The sequence below is a fragment of the Gymnoscopelus microlampas genome, assembly GCF_963454915.1.
Source record: "Gymnoscopelus microlampas genome assembly, chromosome: 1".
Taxonomy (NCBI): Eukaryota; Metazoa; Chordata; class Actinopteri; order Myctophiformes; family Myctophidae; genus Gymnoscopelus; species Gymnoscopelus microlampas.
Window position 1 is genome coordinate 49,203,127 of NC_139962.1, and position 20,005 is coordinate 49,223,131.

Below are 20,005 nucleotides of genomic sequence, written 5' to 3' on the forward strand. Positions count from 1 at the left end.
ATCTATTCAATATCTGCTGCAGTGCTGCCCTTTAATTAAGTTCCATTATGGCCATGTCATTCAGGAAGTGGTTAGAGTAGACTTGGGGCATCAGGTGATGATAACGCTGGTTCTCAAAGTGGGGTCCGGGGACCCCCAGGGGTCCTTGTAGGGGTTCCAGGGGGTCCCCAGCAAAAGTAGTTAATATAGCATCACAATCATTTTAACCACTATCCAGATTTTATACGTGGGCTATTCAAAAATAGCAGATCTACAAGCTCACAGCTCGTCACTTCGTGCCATGCTGCGAGCTTGTACAAAAAAATATAATTTAGGGTAGCCAATTATTTTTACCCCCTTTTCTCCCCAATGTATTCGTTATGCCAATTGATTCCTCCCACACACATTTCTGTGTTGTCACTGCTGTCCTATCCTACTGACTCACTTGACAGTGAGGAGCCCCCACCGGGAGGATGTAGAGCCTTCGTCCTACTCCTCTCGCCCAACACTCCCCGCTGACAGGTGCCGCCCCAGCCCGTAGGAGTACGTACCTGCAATGACCAATATCACCCTACCCGCTTGGCTTCCCTCCCCCGAACACGAGCCAATTGTGTTCGTATAGAGCTTGACAAAGCCGGATGCACCACGTGGATTCGAACCCACAACCTCCGTGGTGGTGAGCAGTGACTTTACCACTGCACCACCCGAGCGCCTAAAACTGTTGAATAATGTTGATACTTTTTCATACCGGTAAATGTTCTCTTCTGGGGGTCCCTGGCAAAATCATTTCAGATGGGGGTCCTCCTCGGTCAAATACATATCCGTTTTGGGGAACTACTGATCTATAAACTTAAGCCTCGAATGGCTTTGATATTACATACTTATTCATGTATTCCATTTTCCATACATGCATTGATTTCATGTTTGGAAAATTGAATACATGAAAAATGTATGTAATATCAAAGCCATTCTATGGCTAGGTTTATACAGTAGATCATCACCTGCATGCATGTACAGAGTATCCTTCATGTGTACAGTGATACCAGCTGCTATGCTCATGCACCTTTTAATAATGTCTAACCTCACATGTACTGTACATACAGTACTGTACAGATGGACATGCTAGGTGTCAATATGTAGACACCCTTTTGTTTTTGATTCTTTTCTTTTCTTGAGCACAATGTTGGCATAGATAGCATCGCATGCTATTTAAATGCATGCTAGGTTCATTGTTTACTTGGTATCCTATAGTTTCAATGTGCGGATTATTATTTTCATAGTATTGTTGTTGACTGATGCTAGGTTCCTGCTTTACCTGTGATCCTAGTTTACTGAGGCACTCTGTCTCTCTGCATGTGATGTTCACCTTGCTTATTGTAAGTCGCTCAGGTTGGGAGCGTCTGCTAAATGCCTACATTGTAAATTGTGGCTAGTGTTGCTGTTAGGATAGATAACCAGCTGTACTGGCCCTGTGGTTAGAGTGTCCGTCCTGATATTGGAAGGTCGGGGTTCGATCCCACAGCTGGGTCATGCCAAACTATAAAAATGGGACCCAATGCTTCCCTGCTTGGCACTCACCATCAAGGGTTGGAATAGGGGTAAGCCCCTGCGACATCCTAGCATCATGTCCAGGGGGTGTACTTGTACATTATGGCTTGGGGATATACTTGTACATCAAGCCGCCTCACACTACAGAAACAGGAGAACAGGCTCCTCCCTATGGGCTACATGGCTTGGAAACCGTTGGTTCCCAAGGCTACTTACTTAGTTAGTAGGTCCTGTATATTATAATGTTGTATTCCTTCAACTGTTATATTATCTTATTCTATTTCACTATGTCTTAAATTACATAATCTATTTAAAAATGATGTCACTAACACTACCTAGGATACATAGGCTTTTCTAAGCCTGCATGTTAGAACCACCAAATAATTAGCAGATGTTTGGTTTCCATTGTTTCAGAGTCTGAGCTGGTGATTTTCTTGGCTGACCTAAAGACGCCTTACTTCAAGCCCAAAGTTCACATCAAGAAAGAAGTGTGGCCAAGGTGAATCTGTTTGTCGCATGTTGTTTAACTTGTTTATGCATCTGGACATAGCCATAACCTTCCTATGTGTATTGTTATTATATTTTTTTACATGTCATATTTTAATTCATTGGTTAGTTTTAAACTACATTCGTGTCTACTGTTGCATAGTGGTTAATGTTTTTTTTATGAATTTTGCACATGATAACTTGTGAAACGGGACATTCTGCATAGTGAGTACTTTTGGTACTTTAAGTATATTTTGATGCCAATACTTTTGTACTTTTACTCAAGTAAATTGTGATTACCGGACTTTTACTCGTAACAGAGTATTTCTACATTGTGGTATTGCCACTTTTTCCACCACTGATGCTTATTGTGGCCGTTCTACCTTGCTTCCAGTGGCAGTGACTTCATCATCACCAGTGTGGTTCCTGGAGACTATGATGGGGACTCTCAGATGGACGTGCTCCTCACCGTTCAGCCCAAGGGCAAGAAGAATGACAACACAAACATCTACATATTCTGGGGAAACAACAAAACGCTGGGTACGGCTCCACCAACACTACCTGGGGCGATAGAGCTTTTGCTTTTGCTGCCCTAACCCTGTGGAATACTCTCAGAGACACCCCTACCCTCCAAACCTTCAAAACCGCACCCAAAACCACCCTCTTCAATATGGCTTTCCCTAGCTAACGCCACCTCCCTTCCTTAGCCTTTTCTTAGTGTTTTTTTCCCCCCTAATAAAGTTGTTTTTCTTTGTTGTTTTCTCATGCCACCCATGTAAAGCGTCTTTGGGTACTTATACATTTGAGATATTATTATTATCATTACTACTAAATCAAATACAATTCCTCAATCTGAAATAACAATCTTCATTCTATAAGTTGAACAACGTTGGTGTAACTAACAGATTCACTAGAAATAAATGTGGTGGGCGGTTCTGATGGTAATTCTGTTTCATGTTGGCATCTACATATAGCCTGGGACCAGACGAATCTGCCAGTGCAAAAAAAGATATTTGCCCACAGTGATATAGTCTGGCTACGCAAGGCTAATCTACATAGCCCATGAGCTGTCTACTTTTGGTCTACTTTTGAGGGGACGGACATACCACTACTCAATCAAACAAATAGAAAAAAACAATTAAAAACAATGGTATACTGTTAAATTGCATACCGTTGTCATGCCCTTCCCTATTGGGGTCAAAGTGTAAATGACCCCTGTGTGCTGGCAGAGATGGATTCTGGGTAACTGATGGTGCACGAAAATGTTTGTTTTGTCCCTTGTCGAAGGGATTTGTTAATGATTCTTTTTTTTACTACTGCGAATACAGTACTGTACACTTAATATACATGTATTCAGGCAAACCCTGTTCTAGATGACTTGGCCTTTGGCCACACCATTAGTTTGTGAACATGTTTATATTGTTTATATTGTGTGTGTTTGAGGTCATAATCTTGTGTCTTGTGCACTTTCCTCACCAGACATGGGTTTGCAACTTGAGTTGAACAAGACCTTTATTGACCAGCCTCTGGTCATGGAGTAAGTACAGAAACATTTACACTTCTTCTCCCGCAATATTAGTCCTTCTCCTTGAACAATTCACTATACCACTGGTTCCCAAACAGTGGGCCAGGACCATGTGTTCCATTGAAAAATAAATAAATAATAATAATAATAATAGTAATATATATATATATATATTAAATAATTTCCATAAATAATTTAAAAAAAGTGTAAAGTGAAAATGGCAGATCCACAAGCTCGCAACGAGGCGACGCGTTGTGAGCTTGTAAATCTGCTATTTTCACTAGTTTGGGACCCAGACAAACTTTTGTCTTTTGGGTCTTCATGTAAAAAGTTTGGGAACCACTGCTCTATACAACACAGTCTCTGCCACTGCCACCCTCCACTGTCCTGTGGAGGGTGCAGACAGCCACATGCCTCCTCTGATGCACACAGAGTCAACAGATGGTTCCTTTTCTGACATTGAGGAGTTTCACTGGGAGTCACAATCCCTCAAGTTCCGTTCTTGCTGAAAATGCGCCCAGACCAACCTGTAGGAGTCTCTAAAGCCTCATATACTTGGTTGGGTGCTGGTTTCATGCCCCGAAAAACAGCCAAAGTACAACACTGTCTGTCGCATTGTGTGCAACCAAGTGTAACTCAGACTTAATGCGGCAACAAAGAACAGAAGCCCCTGTCAACTTCCCACTTGCAGACACGCAAAGGCACACGCGCACACACACAGACACACATACACACAGACACAGTCAGAGACACACACACACACACACACACACACACACACACACACACACACACACACACACACACACTGATTGAATGTGATAAATCAATCAATCAAACACACTATTTATTTAGTACATTTCAAACATCAAGTGTGGTTCAATGCACTTCACAGAAGAGGTTAAAAGACAAGATTAAAAGACAAGAGGATGAAAAAAGAAACTCATTTAAGTGGATGCATTTTCTCTCACAGTTTCAACGGGGACATGATCCCAGACATCTTTGGAGTCATCCAAGACTCATCTACCGAAGTCTGCTTTCTGACCAAAAGGTAAGCTGGATTTGCAGTGTACCATTATACATTTCAGGTTTGGTATTAGTTTGCTAATGATATCTATATCCAGTCAGGCCAAGTGCAGACAGCCAGGTCACTCCCTGCTTGACCACATCACACCAGTTTTGGCCTCACTCCATTGGCTTCCGGTTAAATATAGAATTGATTTTAAAATGCTGCTATTTGCTTTTAAATCTATAAATGGTCTGGCCCCTATATATGAGGCTGAACTTATAACACCCCATAATCCACCCAGAGCTCTGAGGCTGCTGACCAGTCGCTGCTGACTGTGCCTTCAAACCTAACCCTCAAAACCAGAGGTAATCGCGAATTTCCGGTGGCAGCCCCAGAGCTGTGGAACAATCTCCCCCCTCATCGGATCTGCTCAGTCCATTGAGATTATTAAGTCCCTACTTAAAACTCACCTTTTCTCTCTGGCTTTTAACAACATCCAAGCCAAAATTTTCCTGTTTTTAACTCCTATCTAAATTCCCCTCTGGTCTTGGTAAAAATTGGCCATTTCAGTTACCGATGGAAATCATCCTTGTCCTCTGACTTTGGGAATGGTTGTTATCGTTTAAATACTCTGGACGTGATCTCTATGTTGCTCTCTTAACCTTTAGCCTCCAGGCAAAAAAAAGATAAATACATACATTGAAACAGGAATGACATGACATGGGGGTTACACTTTGTCTCGCTGTGTTTTCCCTGCAGGATTCAGGATTGTCAAAAGGCGCTGAGTTCTCCTGTGACGATGCGCATCCCTCATTCCAACGCCTTCATCGACCTCAACCACGACTTCACTGCTGGTGAGTTGGCACAGTGTTTGAGGATCATGAGTGTAAGGCGCCGCCGGTGTCCACAGAAAGCGTTTTATGAGCGGAGGGGCACTTTGGATATCACGTCCATATTGCTCACATGCAGCGTTTATCAACACTTGCAACGTTCAAACCCATCAACCATTGCTGTGCTTGAATGTCCTGGTCTATGTTATTAGCACAAATACCTTCGCTGAAACGATAGTAAACATAGACTTCTCGTGGTTGTGATAACGATTCAATGTCGGGTCTTAAATCACCGGGTTGTCAGACACAGCCAGGAGGATGAAAAGAGCAGCGCTCTTCGAGCCTGATTATCAGACTGAAGTAAGAGAGGCAGTCCACTCAGAGAGTGGGTGGGGTCTATGGTCTGGAGCCAGGCTAGTGCTCCTTTCCAAAAGTTGAACTGTTTCCAGCTTGAAGCGTGCGCTGCACCAAAAAAAAGCACTGGGCGTTGGAAGTGTGATGCGCGATGAAGCATGATGCTCGGGCGCTGGGAAGAGGAGCGCTCCAGCGTGTCTTTACCATAGAAAAGCATGGCAGACTGGTGCTGCCGGCTCAAAAGGCGTTCTATGTGGACACGGCCCTAAGAGTCTCTGGATGGAGTCCGGAGGCGTTAACAAAGCAGTGTTATCTATTTCTGTGTCAGTTTCCATCTAGGCCGATGCGGTATTGTCTGTATTTTCTGTCTCTGCAGTGCAGTATGGATGGTTATACAAGCCTGTATTTACAGATACTTGAGGGCAGGTTTTAATGGAAGCAATGCTGTTGATTTTTTGTGCTTTTTGCCTCGGGCAGTTACCCCCTACCCCCCGAACCCCCAGATGGGATGCCTAAAATTATCCTAGGTGAGGCATCAGGAAAAAGCATCCTCCCGTTCGACAGACAGAAAATCCTTCTAAAAATGATGCGTGATGGATTATTTATGTAGTGCAAGTAAGCAAAGTTTTGAAATATGAGAAACTATAGTTGCAAGAAATATAGAACCAAAGAGTGAGCGATGTTTGAGTGTCTTTGATGTTTGAGACGCTATGGATATACTGCTCTCATGCAGTTACATGATGCAGACCGTCATCACGTTCATCATCTTATAACCTGATAAGATAACTTGATGAAGGTCTAACAGACCAGAACGTTGATATTCCTATTATAACCTTTTAATTGCATTTGAAGACGTGCAGGAGTGTGCAGGAGTTTTTCTTTCTTTCAGTACGTTGGGGCTGCTCCTACGCACTTGTCGCCTTTGTAGGTGTGCCTTTTATTTAAAATATTGTGCCAATCAGTGGCATAGCCAGGATTTACGTTTTGGGTGAAAAAATGTTCGGGTGACCCTATTTTTCAGATGATTTTTGTCTCCGCCAGGCCGAAAGGCATGGCGAGAGAGTATGTTTTCCACACCGTCCGTCCTGTGTCCGTGTGTCCGTCCGTCCGTCCGTCTGTGACCAGCTAATCTCTGCCACCGTTGTCTTGATCGCAGCGAAACTGTGCACACACACTCCCTGGATGCCAATTCAGAACCTTTGCCCCAAATTCTTCTCATGGGCCTTTTATAGCGCCACCAGGAGGCTGATTTGTGCAAAACATATTTTTTGACAGTACTCCTACAGATTTTGTCCAAAAATCACGCAAATCGGTACACAGTATCTCTATAGTCATTAAACGAAATGGGTCTTTCAGATTTCTCATATTCCATCCTGATTGGCTAAAAATGTCTTCCAAAGTTTGCAGGAGTGCTCCGTTTTGAACAAAATGCCTCAAATCATGAACACAGCATGCAATTTCCGTGAAATTTTGCACGCACATTCCCATTCGACAGAGGAAGAACTACCATTTGATTTTTTTCAAATCAGCCTCATGGTGGCGCTATAACAGGCCGATTCGTGTTTTTACCTATAATTGCACCGATCTGTGCAAAACTTTGTATGCACACTCCCTAGAGGTCAAGGAAAAACCTTTGCCCTGCATTTTTCACATCTGCCTTTTATAGCGCCACCAGGAGGCCGACTTATGTAAAACACATTATTTTATACTACTCCTTCCAATTTTATCCAAATTTCACGCAAATCGGTACACATGATCTCTATAGTCATGATCACGACGGATGTGTTTGATTTTTCATATTCCATACTGATTGGCTAAGATTGACATCTAAAGTTGGCATTATTGGCTTGTTTTGAACAAAATTCCGCAAATCATGAACGCACTGTTCGATTGCGGTCAAACTTTGCACGCACATTCACACTATGTTGAGGAACAAATGCCACCCTTTTAACATTGGCCTGTTATAGCGCCACCAGCAGGTCCAATTTAGCAAAACAAATGTTTTTAACAAAATACCTCAAATCATGAATGCAGTCAGTGTCCGATTGTCGTGCAAGGCCTAAGAAGAAATGGCACCCTTTTCATGTTGGCCTATTATAGCGCCACCAGGAGGCTACAATAGCCTACCTGACCTGACGGAGACCTGTGCTCCGAGGAGCACTTTTTCTAGTTAGACATTGTTTTACATTTTTTAATTTGCTTTATGTATGATAATGTAGACATACAGCGCTGATGGTAGAGAGGGAGACAGACATGCAACACAGGTCCAGTTTTTTTTACAGAATTGCCTGGTAGCTGTCTTTGGTTGTTTCTGTAATTACGTGTCTTACGTGCCTTATGTTTTAATCATGCCTTGTTTTTGCGAAACACGTGTGTCATAGTGGCTTTTGCATGCTTTTAAACTTAATTTTACAGTGTGTGCAATGATGTGGTGGGCCAATACACTATCCAGTCAGCTACCAGTGTGCCACGGCTCTTTAATAATTTCTGAACACGATGCGTGACTTTATCCTTCTTTCCTAATCCTAACTGTTCATTTCTGAACACGATGCGTGGCTTTATCCTTCTTTCCTAACTGTTCATTTCTGAACACGATGCGTGGCTTTATCCTTCTTTCCTAACTGTTCATTTCTGAACACGATGCGTGGCTTTATCCTTCTTTCCTAACTGTTCATTTCTGAACATGATGGTTGGCTTTATACTTCTTTTCTAACTGTTCTAACTCACTCAGTGGGGTGCCTTGTATTGTGACGACGTCTCAGGTTGCGGTTGCAGGTCAAACCATTTCAAGACTTGAGTGAATCTTCTGGAATAGAGATCAAACTGTTAGAGGACACTGACACAGCGTTGCTGTTTGTCTGTGATGTGTTACTGCGCCATCTGTGTTCTGCAGCGGCTGCCAACATGAATTAAAGTCCCCCAATTTACAAGTTGGCCAAGAGAGAGAGAGAGAGAGAGAGTGCTGTTCTCCATTTTCTTCACCAGTGAATGTATAAATCAGCTCCTCATTTTGCAGCTTCCTGCTCTCTCTTGGCTCACTAAGTGGCACGCTGTCACTCAGACTTACACACTTTTTCATTTTTTGGTTCTTTTTTTACCGACACTAATCCTCAAATTTCAGATAATCAGGGATAATTTTAGTTATCATACGAACTTCAGGCATCTCTTTTTTTTTTACATTGATGTGGGCTATGTCATCTCAGGTTGGAATTCAAATGGAGCATATCGTTGCTTGCACATCGGTGGAAACGATGTTGTATGTTATGTCCAAAACTGTCACTTTTCAGGGTTCAAATAAGAAAAATGGCAAAAATAGCAGATGTAGATTTGCAATTTTTTGATACTTTTGTGTGACGCTATAGGAAAAAAACAACATAAAAAGTTAAAATATGGAGATGAGAGGTTTCTGCCCAACAGCGACGATATTTAAATTCACATTTATCCCTCTTGTGCACTTGGGAAGTGAGTTGAACACACGCTCCATCATCTGAGCTGTATAGTTCATTGTTGTGTTAACAAGGCGAGGTTACTTCATCACAAAGAAGACAAACAACATTTTTGGCTTCACCGATTGGCTATTTTCTGCAAATGGTCACCCTAGAATAGGGATGCTTGGGTTCAAGTGGTTAATATAGCGGCGGACCTCATCCATACTGTATATGTCAGATTACAGTATGGACATAGAACGGACAAGGACATACAGATACAGAGATTTCCATATATGCACATAAACGGGACAGACAAACATGTTCAACGGGTACTTTGACACTGAGTACTGTATGCATGCATTCCCAACTTGCATCATTCCCTGGTGTGGTATTATAAATAGTAGGCCGGTCCCCTTGGACACCGGCCTACTATTTATAATAACACACCAGGTACAGTAAGCTACTGTACATCTATTCAACTCTTCAGTCTGTTAGCCAACTATCTGTCTGTCTGTCTGTCTGCCTCTCTGCCTGCCTGTCTGTCTGCCAGGACATATTTGAGTGTTTCAAGACGCTGTGTACAGCTCAGAGGAGGGTCTGGGCATTGTTCCCTTCCTGGGATGATGGACCAGTCTGGACACACACGCGCACACACACGCACACATGGACACACACGCACGCATGCACGCAGTCGCACACAATCCCAACAATGACTCCTGGCACAGGGTTTCTAATTGTCAGTCTCTGTAGCTGTCAGAGCCAGAGTTTGATACCTCACGTGGCATATTTACACACACACGCGCACATACACGCAGACGGCTACGCGCACATACACGCATGCACGCAGGCACACACGCACGCACGCACGCACGCACGCACGCACGCACGCACGCACACGCACACGCACACGCACACACACACACACAAGCAGCAGTGATCATTTATGTCGTCCAAAAGCCTAAGCATGTTCAGCTGTGTCCGGAGTGTAGTGGTGGAAAAAGGCTTCTCTACATCTGGCGATCTCAGCCTGTTTGTGGGGGAGCAGATGGAGGGAGGGAGAGAAAGCGAGAGATAGAGTAGGCGGCAGAGAACGGCAGAGAGATGGAGCAAAGTGGGAGGGAAGGGGTGGATGAATTGATTGAGAAAAGAAAGTATGTGGGATGGAGTGGGCTGCAGATAGCTCTGTGTGGAGCTCTACTCTGACCACCTGCTCCTGTAAGCAGCAGCGGCTGCAGCCTCCCAGCCAGCCTTCAACTGGGACGGCCTGCTGGGAGTGGGCCTAATCAGCCCACTAACATTACATCCTACTGCCTGATTGCGTACTGGGGTTTTTGGAACGATCTCATCTGCACGGTGAAGTTGTTAATTTAACTCTGAATGTGTTGCAAATCGAACCAAATGGTCCCTAACCAGCGACAAGCATTCACTCTTAGAAATGGAGCCAATTCGGAAGTCATTAAAACGCTGCAGTTCTCATTAATGGCCTAGGAGGTGTCGCTATTTCCCCTTCTGCTGGTTGCAGAAGCATTTTCATTCCACTTGGTTTTATTACCTTAGTAATCATTTGCCATAAATACTTTTATGTTTTCAGTCACTAGTTTAAAGTCTTCTTTCAATTATCATGATATGCGTTTTTGTAAATTATGGTACCAGGGAGTCCCCAGCAAAATTAGTTAATAGTGTCACAATTATTTTAACCACTTTGGCTATTTTTGAAAAATCCCTGGCACAAAAGATTTTTTAGATGGGGGGTCCGCAGCTAAATACATATCATTTTGGGGGTCCTTGACATGAAAACGTTTGAGAACCACTGCACTAGGGTTCAAGTGGTTTAAAAATAAAAGAAGTCCTTGTTGACCCTGTGGTGAAAACAAAGCGGGTCAGCCTCTGGTTCTGCCCTTTAAGCAGGTATATAAATACCTCCAGTATGTAAGACATACTGTATACTAATTGTTCTCTTTGGGAAGGAACCTGGAAGCTAGGTCAGCATGTACAGAAAGCCCAGAGAACATAGTTTACGGGGGACAGTCAAGTTCAAGGAGTTTATTGTCACGCACGGGTAGCGGGGCGGGCGGTGGCCCAGGAGGTATCCTCCATCCATCTGCCATCTGGTTTGATCCCCAGCTCTGAGAGGAGATCAAAGCATAGCCGCACACTCATCGTTACAGTGCCAAAGGCTTATTTTTTATTAACGTGAGAGATTAAAAACAAATAGCCAATGTTTTTTTGGCAGGCACTCTGCCTTCCTCAGGGTAACCTGATGATCCCTATATATACTGTACTGTATCTCCTCCAGGCTTTGTGTCAATGTGTCCTTGGGCAAGACACTGAACCCATAACTAGGCTTGTCACAATTATTACATTGTGTTTGCCTTATCCAAAGGCAAACATAAATAATTGTTTTATTCATACGTTCCAATGTTCGATGCCAAAAACACAATTAAATCGTTAACAGCTATTATTTGTGTGACAATTAATTGTCAACGTAAAACTTGTAATCATGACAGCCTTACGCCTAACTGCTCCCTAATGAGCAGGTTGGTGGCCTATATGGCTGCCTGTGCCGTTGGTGTGCGAAAGTGTTCTACACAAGTGTGTGTGTGTGTGTGTGTGTGTGTGTGTGTGTGTGTGTGTGTGTAAAGTGTAAAGTGTAAAATGCATTTGAGTGGTTGGAAAGACTAGCATAAGTGCTATATAAATGCAGTCCATTTATACAGTGCAGTTGGCAGCAGCATTTCTTTAGCAAATAATATCATTTTGTCCAATCGGTAGACTCTACCCTTCCGTATATATATGTTACTGGGAAATTGGAGAACCAGGGAAATTGGAGAAGGTGCGCTCGTTTTTACCACCCAGCAATTCTGACACTAGACACTAGAGGGAGCCACAAATGCAAGCCACGAGCCAGGCTTCCCAACTAAAGTGCACAAACATATATGGCCGCGACACCACACACACACACGCACACGCACACGCACACGCACACGCACACGCGCACGCGTGCACGTGCTCATGCTTTCAATTCGGTTTATTGAAAGCATGACTGTTAAGATACTTTTATTGTGTTCTGGCTTTTAACATTTGTTTTAGTTTCTCCCTGACACACACACACAAACACACACACACACACACACACACACACACACACACACACACACACACACACAAACACGGATAGTGATTCATGAAAAGAACTTTTCTGGTTCACAACTCAGACGGCGCTGATTCGACTAGCAGACCTTCGGCCGGTCGGCGCGGGCACTCGCGCCTGGAGGCGCAAGGGTGCGTCTCCTCGGCCTCAAGCTCTGCTGAGTCGGCGCGCCTCCGTCATGGACAATTATCACGTGTGCGTGTGAACGCGTGTTCAGCGTTCCCGTGTCAAAGCCCCGCCTCGCGGCGCCGTCTCCTCCTCCTCCTCATCACGCCGCCTCGCATCAAAGCCCCGCCTCGCATCAAAGCCCTGCCTCGCGGCGCCGCGTCCCCCTTCTCCTCCTTCATCCTCGCGAGCCTCGCGTAATAAACCCTGTCTCGAAAAGCCCCGCCTCGCCCCGAAGCCCCGTGCGTAAAAACGAGCGCGCCTTCTCCAATTTCCCTGTGACATATATACAGTACAGGTATACAGTATATAGCGACATGTTGTCTTGAGCTAAACATTTTGGGAACCACTGTGGTAGAGTATGTTAATCCTACTATCCAACTATCCTACAGATGTGCCACTTCAAAACTTCACACGTTACTGTTCTTTCCCTGAAAGTGGCCTGAAAAGGCATGTTTTCCTCCCTGTTCTGCCCTTAAAATTGCACTGTTTTGCCCCTGAAAATAAGTTGTCACTAAACCCCCCCGTTTTTCCCTTCAACAGACACCCATATGCATGAGAACAAAAGAATGTGTGTTGAGAAGGTGTCAGACTCAATATGAGGCAAACGGTGATTTGAAGAGTTGCTCAAATTAATTAGCATCATAAAAGCAGTGATCATCAAAATAATTCATCATTTTAAATGCCCTTCTTTGTCCCTCTTATTGCCCTGGGAATCCCCTGAAAATTTACTGTCTTGGCGATGGCAGGACATGTGAAGTTTTGAAGTGGCACATCTGTACTATAATTCTACAAAGCTCTGTAGTGGTGGTGAGGCCAAAATGGGTTCTGCCCTGTTCTCCTCAGTGGCTGGAGCAGTTGATCTGAATTTGCACACAGCCATTGACCATTACCATGTGCACGGAACAGCAAAGCCCATTTTTCGATTTCATCAAATCTCAGGTGTTTATTAGCGTTTTTGTGTAAAAGAATGTCGCCATGGTTACGACTGCCCAGCTGTGGGATGGCCCCGCGAGCTATGGGACGAACTGCCTCCCGGGTTGCCAGATCATGTGCGCATATCCCCCCACGGGTATTGACTTGTACAATATAACTTATACAATTGCCGTGGTTGTATTTGGTCTCCCTGCTCTTCTATTGAGGAATTTAGGTCATATGTCTAGGTTGGACACGACCTTTGCCACCATCCTGTTTCTGGTTTGACACAAATGTTGACCTGAAGGTCGAAACTTCAATTTCTCCCCAGAGCAAGCAGGCAGGCTCTTGTGCAGGAGACCCGAGTTTTAATCCCGGGTAGAACAGGAAATTTACGTAGTGCTGCTTTAAAGGTGAAAGTGAAGTTTTTGTACTTTTGTACCTTAACAGTGTGGATAACATTAAAATAAGAATAACATAGGATTGACAGTTACAATAATAGAAAGGGAAAAGTAATAATAAAACCAAATAGCCATACAAAAATCCAGAATCCTGTACCATCTATAACATAATAGTATATGCATAGCTATTGGATATTTATAAATAGCACAGTCACCTAGGTATAGTAGCTGCAGTAAAGTCAACTAGTGAACATTTTAAAGTGCAGTATAATGCTGAAGTAGCAGCACAGTACATATCGAAAATGGCAAAACAAAATGTACACACGGAATATATCACTTCTGTGAGAGTCGACAGGAATCTCACAGCAAGCATATTTGCTGTTATATTTGTAGTTCATAAGTGTGCAACAGTGTGTGTAGTAGACGATATGGATGCCGTTGCATATTATCATCAGTGTGTCGTAGTTTTGAGGCTGGTTTGACAGACAAACGGAGCCCGGCAGCAAGCCTGCTGCTGAGCAGCTAAAAATAATTTATTAGAATTGGCCATCTTCAAGTCAGAAATGTGGCTTCTCACTATCTTGGGAAGCAGTATTGCCAAGCCTGCTTATTATAACTGACTTTGGGCTTGTTTTCCTTTTTTGTTGTGAAGTTGCTTAAAAGTTAGAGGTTACGTGTTTTTGGGGCTTGTTTCTAAGGTGTAATTTCTTATTTAGACTTGCTTCCTGAAGTTTAATTTAGTTTAATCAGTGGTTCTCAAACATTTTCATGTCAAGGACCGACCAAAATAATATGCATTTGTCCGCATCTGACCCCCATCTGAAAATATTTTGTGCCAGGGCAGGGACCCCCATACAAGATTGTGTCTTACCGTATTTATATGTGTGTAAAATCCACTTTTTGCCCAGAGGATAAAACATATCTGTCAAAGGTGGGGTTCTGAGATGTAGTCTTTCTACATCATAAAACTGCTTTTGTTTCAGCGAGTAGCAAAATCATGTCTTTATTTTTGCTACAGTTTAGACCTCGTCTATGGGAATAGCACTGCTCCTGGCAGAGCGGTAGAAAGAGCTCACTAACGCTTCGGACCAGAGCTAGGAAGCTTTTGGCTGTGTGCTGCCTCACCTATTAGTATGGTAATACAGTGAGGTGGTTTACGAGCACAAGGCCAGGGCCAGCCGGGGTCACCACTCCAATCTCAGGCCGGGTGTGTAAAAGTGTAAACAGCTGCACACCAGACCACTGGCTGACCTTGTTACATCAGCACTGCCACCATTGTGCCGTGGTCGGTGCCATGACCCCATTTAGGCAGGTGAGTCGACCATCCAGTCAAACAGAATAGCACACACAGGGCTGAAAATCTCTTCTGTTATTGCCGTCCTTTTTACACATCAATGATTGAGGCCTTGTATAGCCTACCGCACGACCAGTTAAACTGTCCACCCCGAGAGAGGGAGAGAGGGAGGTCAGAGAGGGAGGTCAGGGGTTCCATCCCCCGGCCGGGTCATACCAAAGACTATAAAAGTTGAACCCAATGCCTCCCTGCTCGGCACACAACATCAAGGGTTGGATTGGGGGTAAGTCCCTGCGACATCCTAGCATCATGTCCAGAGGGTGTACTTGTATAGTGCATCATGGCTGGGGGATGTACTTGTACATCAAGCCTACTCACACTACAGAAACAGGTGAGGGACCGCTGGTTCCCAAGGCGACTTACTGTACAACCCTGAACCAAGTGTACCAATATTAACATCTGACACTGAGCCAGTCAGTTGTTTTGACTCCTAAATCAAAACATAAAAATCGATTGTCTCATGAAGGGATGTTAAACCTCCCTTCCTTTTTTTGTATCTTTGTCAGTGCCACATGTGTCTGTTGTGTGTTGGAGTGTTTGTGTCTCTTTTCATGTGTTGGAGTGTCTGTCTCTGTTGTGTGTTTTAGTGTCTTTTAACCGGAATCGTTAAAATCCTAAAGGATCCCAACCCTAGTTGTGAGCTTGTATATCGGCTGTGTCCGGCATGCGACACCGTCATACCACGGACCATAAATTAGGCTCTAGTCTACACTCTCCCTATTGCTCTCTTTCATAGATGCCAGATAACCTTGTCAGATTGAGTTTTATTATCATTTGATGGGGGCTACACACACATATTAAGCCGTGTGCCCACACCAGTTTTAAAGCACCCCTCAGGGCGCTATCACCAGCTTTTTCAATTTAATAATCCCACTGATAAGGAAGCAAGATAGCAGTAGCACGATAAGGAGTCATTAGGAAAAAAAAATTGAGGGGGGGCAAAGTTAATTGCCAAATAATTATGAATTCCATTTTGGGCACAAAAAAAAAGAAAAACGCCTACAAAGTCAATAAGAGTGTGAACGCAGTCAAGGAGTTGTTGCTAGGCAACGTGGTGGTAATGTGGTCTGTGCAGCATCTAATTAAAGCAGTTGGCTTTATTGAAGTGACTGCTTGATTGTCTGTGTGATTATATAGAGGGATGGTAGCAAGGGAGAACTAGTGGACTAGTGGGTCGTCTTTTACATACATCTGCATATCATTGCTGTCTGGTGGAAACCGTATGTCCAAAAGACGAGGTTATGAGCTTGTAAATCGGGTATTTCCACTACTTTTGTGCGACACTCTTGTTTGATGAAGTAGAGCACAGATTTTGTAAAAACAATATGTAAATATGAAGTTGCAAGGTTTCTGCCACATGGCAAAGATTTGAGGGATCAAACCTCCTGCCTCGCAGAACGAGGCAGGAGGTTTGACTCAGGCATTTCCTTTTGGGGAAATGTAGACTGTCTGATATGTTTGATATTTATATTTGATAATTATCTAAATCTAAATTTAAAATAAAAAGTCTGTTGACCACATTAACTTATTTAATATCGTGGGTGGAAACCTCATATCTCCTCCTATTTTCCCAAACTGTTATTTTTCAGGAAATAAAACACAGGTAGAAAAGAACCTTGTGTTCCTTTGTATCCAATGTAGTTATTATTTAGTCATCGTGTCATACTTTTAATTGGTTCAATATTTATAAACACACACACACACACACACACACACACACACACACACACACACACACACACACACACACACACACACACACACACACACACACACACACACTTAACTACTTTCACTTCCACTTTAAATGTGTTTTTTCTTTTATAGCAAAAAAATAGCAGATCACAGCGTGTCACGTTGTGATGCGTTGTGAGCTAGTAGAGCTGCCATTTTCGCTACTTTTGTGCAACACTGTAGTATGACGAAGTAGGGCATTAATCTACTGGGAAAACAAGTTGATAAAAAAAGTAACAAGTGAAACGTGTGTCACTGACTACTGAAACCCCACAAGGACGCTCTTCAGCAAACACTACCACTGTCAGAGTGATTCTCAAGCGTTTTCATTCCAAAGATCCACAGTTAGATATCGTCTCTGTCGGGTGGAAACCTCATATGTCCAAAACATACTTTTAGTTACTTTTCAGGATTCACATTCAAAAACAGCATAAGTAGCAGTTTTAAAAAATATATATTTTTTGGGGGGTTTTATGCCTTAGGCAAAAGGAAAAACAGAAAAAAAATACCAAGCTGTGAGCCAAACTCAGTCAAGTATTCCTTGTGTTTTCTCAAATAAAGCTTTCAAAGTATTTGAATGGACTAAACATTTTAACTGTCAACTGTCATTCATTGCCAGCATGTTATCCGCCCGCCTGCACATGCCACGGCATGGAGAGCATAGAATTCATGGCTTGCATTCTTTGCTCTGCCTTGTTCCGCCGTGTTGGTATTCCATCCTTTTTACTAAAGATGTGAAGCGCCAGAGCCTTTTAGCTGCATCGCTTGTTGCCTCTCTCTCTGCCTCCAGGCACACGTACTGCTAAAGAAGAGAGAAGGGCGATGTATTGATTTTGGCGAACATGGATTTTTTAAATGTTTAAAATGTAATTATTTTCTATTATTATCTTACAATAAATGCACGGAATCTCTGCACGTACGTACATGTACCATACGTCTGTAATTCACGTATCTCGAGAACCTTTTGACCGACCGACTTCAAATTCGACACGAGTGTCGCCGTCGATCCAAGGGAGTTGAGGGCACGGCGTCGAGTCGGTCGGATAGGCGGTTGTCCAGAACAGCCAGAAAAGGCTCTGGCCGTGGTCCAAATGAGCCAATTGATTGGAATGGCAACCCCAGCCTAAGCTTGATTTGGCAAATCCCCCACACCTGTCGAACTCCCCACATCTGCCATTTGATTAGTTAGTCAGTCCACTTGTCACAGTCAGTTTTTGAACTCTTAATTCAATCTCCTCCACACATTCTCCACAGACATTTACCAGTTTAGTTTTGAATAATGGGATTGCAGGAGGTTTGACTCTGTGACCCGAACAGCGCTGTGCCCTGTAACCCGCTGTGATCCAGTGTTAATTTTGTAACGCTCGTTACAAAAGCAGAACATGCATCGTTTGCCTCTCTGCCTCCAGGAGCGCTGGCTGGCACATAGAGCCGTACTGGTGAAGAAGAGAGGTGCCCTGCTTATCTTGGCCAGAGTGGATGTGTTTTTTTCCACAGATACATTAATAATGTCAGTAATAAATGAGATGGGAGGTTTGACTCTGTGCTGTGCTCTGTAACCTGCTGCCATCTGCAGCCTAACTTCTCCCATGTGGATCTCAGTTCCTGTGTGAAGCACTGCTTTTGAAAAGAGATATACACGTTTATTACTCTCCGCCAGGAGAGTATTGTTATCACTGCGTTTTCACTTTCTAAACATGACACACCGATTGGTCAAGCCTCACGTGACACGTGAAATACTGTGATCTGATTGGCTAGTGACGCCACCGGGCCTATATATACATGGCATCACTCTGACAGTGTCTCCGCCACTGTCAGAGTGAGGTAAGACGGGAACCATGAAATGGCTGCATGGCTGATACAGGCTGATACATAATTGGCAGATAGGACAGATAGGACATTTATATAGACAGGAGGGATATGACATAGGACACTTATACAGACAGGAGGGATAGGACACTCACACAGACAGAACGGAAGAGGACACTTACCCAGACAGGTTGGATAGGACACTTACATATACAAGAGGGATAGCGACCTATAAATACATGTGTCACTGTGATAAGCCAGATTCCAATACCGAAAATCCGGCCACTAGCTCACTCCCAGACCTTCGAACCGGAAGTAGTCAAGTAGTCGCGGTCCAATTGTTCCTATCTGTCTTATTGGACAGATAGGACAGATAGGACACTTATATAGACGGGAGGGATATGACACTTACATAGACAGGACGGATAGGACAGGAGGGATAGGACACTTACACAGAATGAACGGAAGAGGACACTTACCCAGACAGGATGGATAGGACACTTACATATACAAGAGGGATAGCGACCTTCGCGACCTTCGAACCAACACAAGTCTTCTGGCGGAGAGTTGTGCTCCGAGGAGCACTTTTTCTAGTTAATATTATTATTACTAGGGCCGTTCGGGGCCGTGCATGTCCAGAATGACCCAAGTCTTATGGTAATTGAAAGAAGACTTTAAACTAGCGACTGAAAGACATGACGTGATGTTACGCCCATCCGCGAAACCGGCGGTTTGGGATGGCCAATCAGGGAAGCCGATGCATACAATCTCCCGAACCCACGGATCATATCTGCCTCTTTCTCAGACCCGCGGTCCGACAGATACAGATATTTGTGCTTTTTTTGTTATCAGAAACCGTTAGTCCGTCTGAATTGTGATTTGGCTCTGCACACCTCGGGGTTATCACCCGCTATGTTTGAGGCCGAATGGTCGGAGGCTGTCCCGAGTTATGCCAGGAACACATTTTGACGGTAACCACCTTCCATTCCGACATCTCGCCACTCCGACTAGTGGCTTCCGCGTGCGGTTAGGGTTAGGTATAGGGTTCGTTAACGTCGGAAAGGCGACATGTCGGAAAGGCGACATGTAACCCATTTTGACACAGAGCCATCTTGTCCAGAAATCCATCTACATTGTACCTACAGTACAGTACATCTACCTACACTACTTTTGTACTAGCCTGTGTAATTAACTCTTAGTTTTTTCTCCGACTTTCTTTTGTACGGTGGCCTAGAGAATATGCCCCCATTTTTATTATCGTTGTATATCATGTTAATGTAATAATTTTCCTCTGTGTGTGTGTGTGTGTGTGTGTGT

The 20,005-nt window shown here is 43.7% G+C and overlaps 1 protein-coding gene across 1 annotated transcript in view; it reads left to right on the forward strand.

Moving 5' to 3' along the window:
- Positions 1-20,005, forward strand: part of itfg1 (integrin alpha FG-GAP repeat containing 1) — a 170,561-nt gene that overhangs the window by 318 nt on the left and 150,238 nt on the right. The window contains exons 2-6 of the mRNA XM_084067064.1: positions 1,942-2,026; positions 2,408-2,553; positions 3,493-3,550; positions 4,512-4,589; positions 5,307-5,401. Of these exons, the coding sequence (XP_083923190.1) occupies positions 1,942-2,026; positions 2,408-2,553; positions 3,493-3,550; positions 4,512-4,589; positions 5,307-5,401 (462 nt within the window). The remainder of the gene's footprint in view (positions 1-1,941; positions 2,027-2,407; positions 2,554-3,492; positions 3,551-4,511; positions 4,590-5,306; positions 5,402-20,005) is intronic.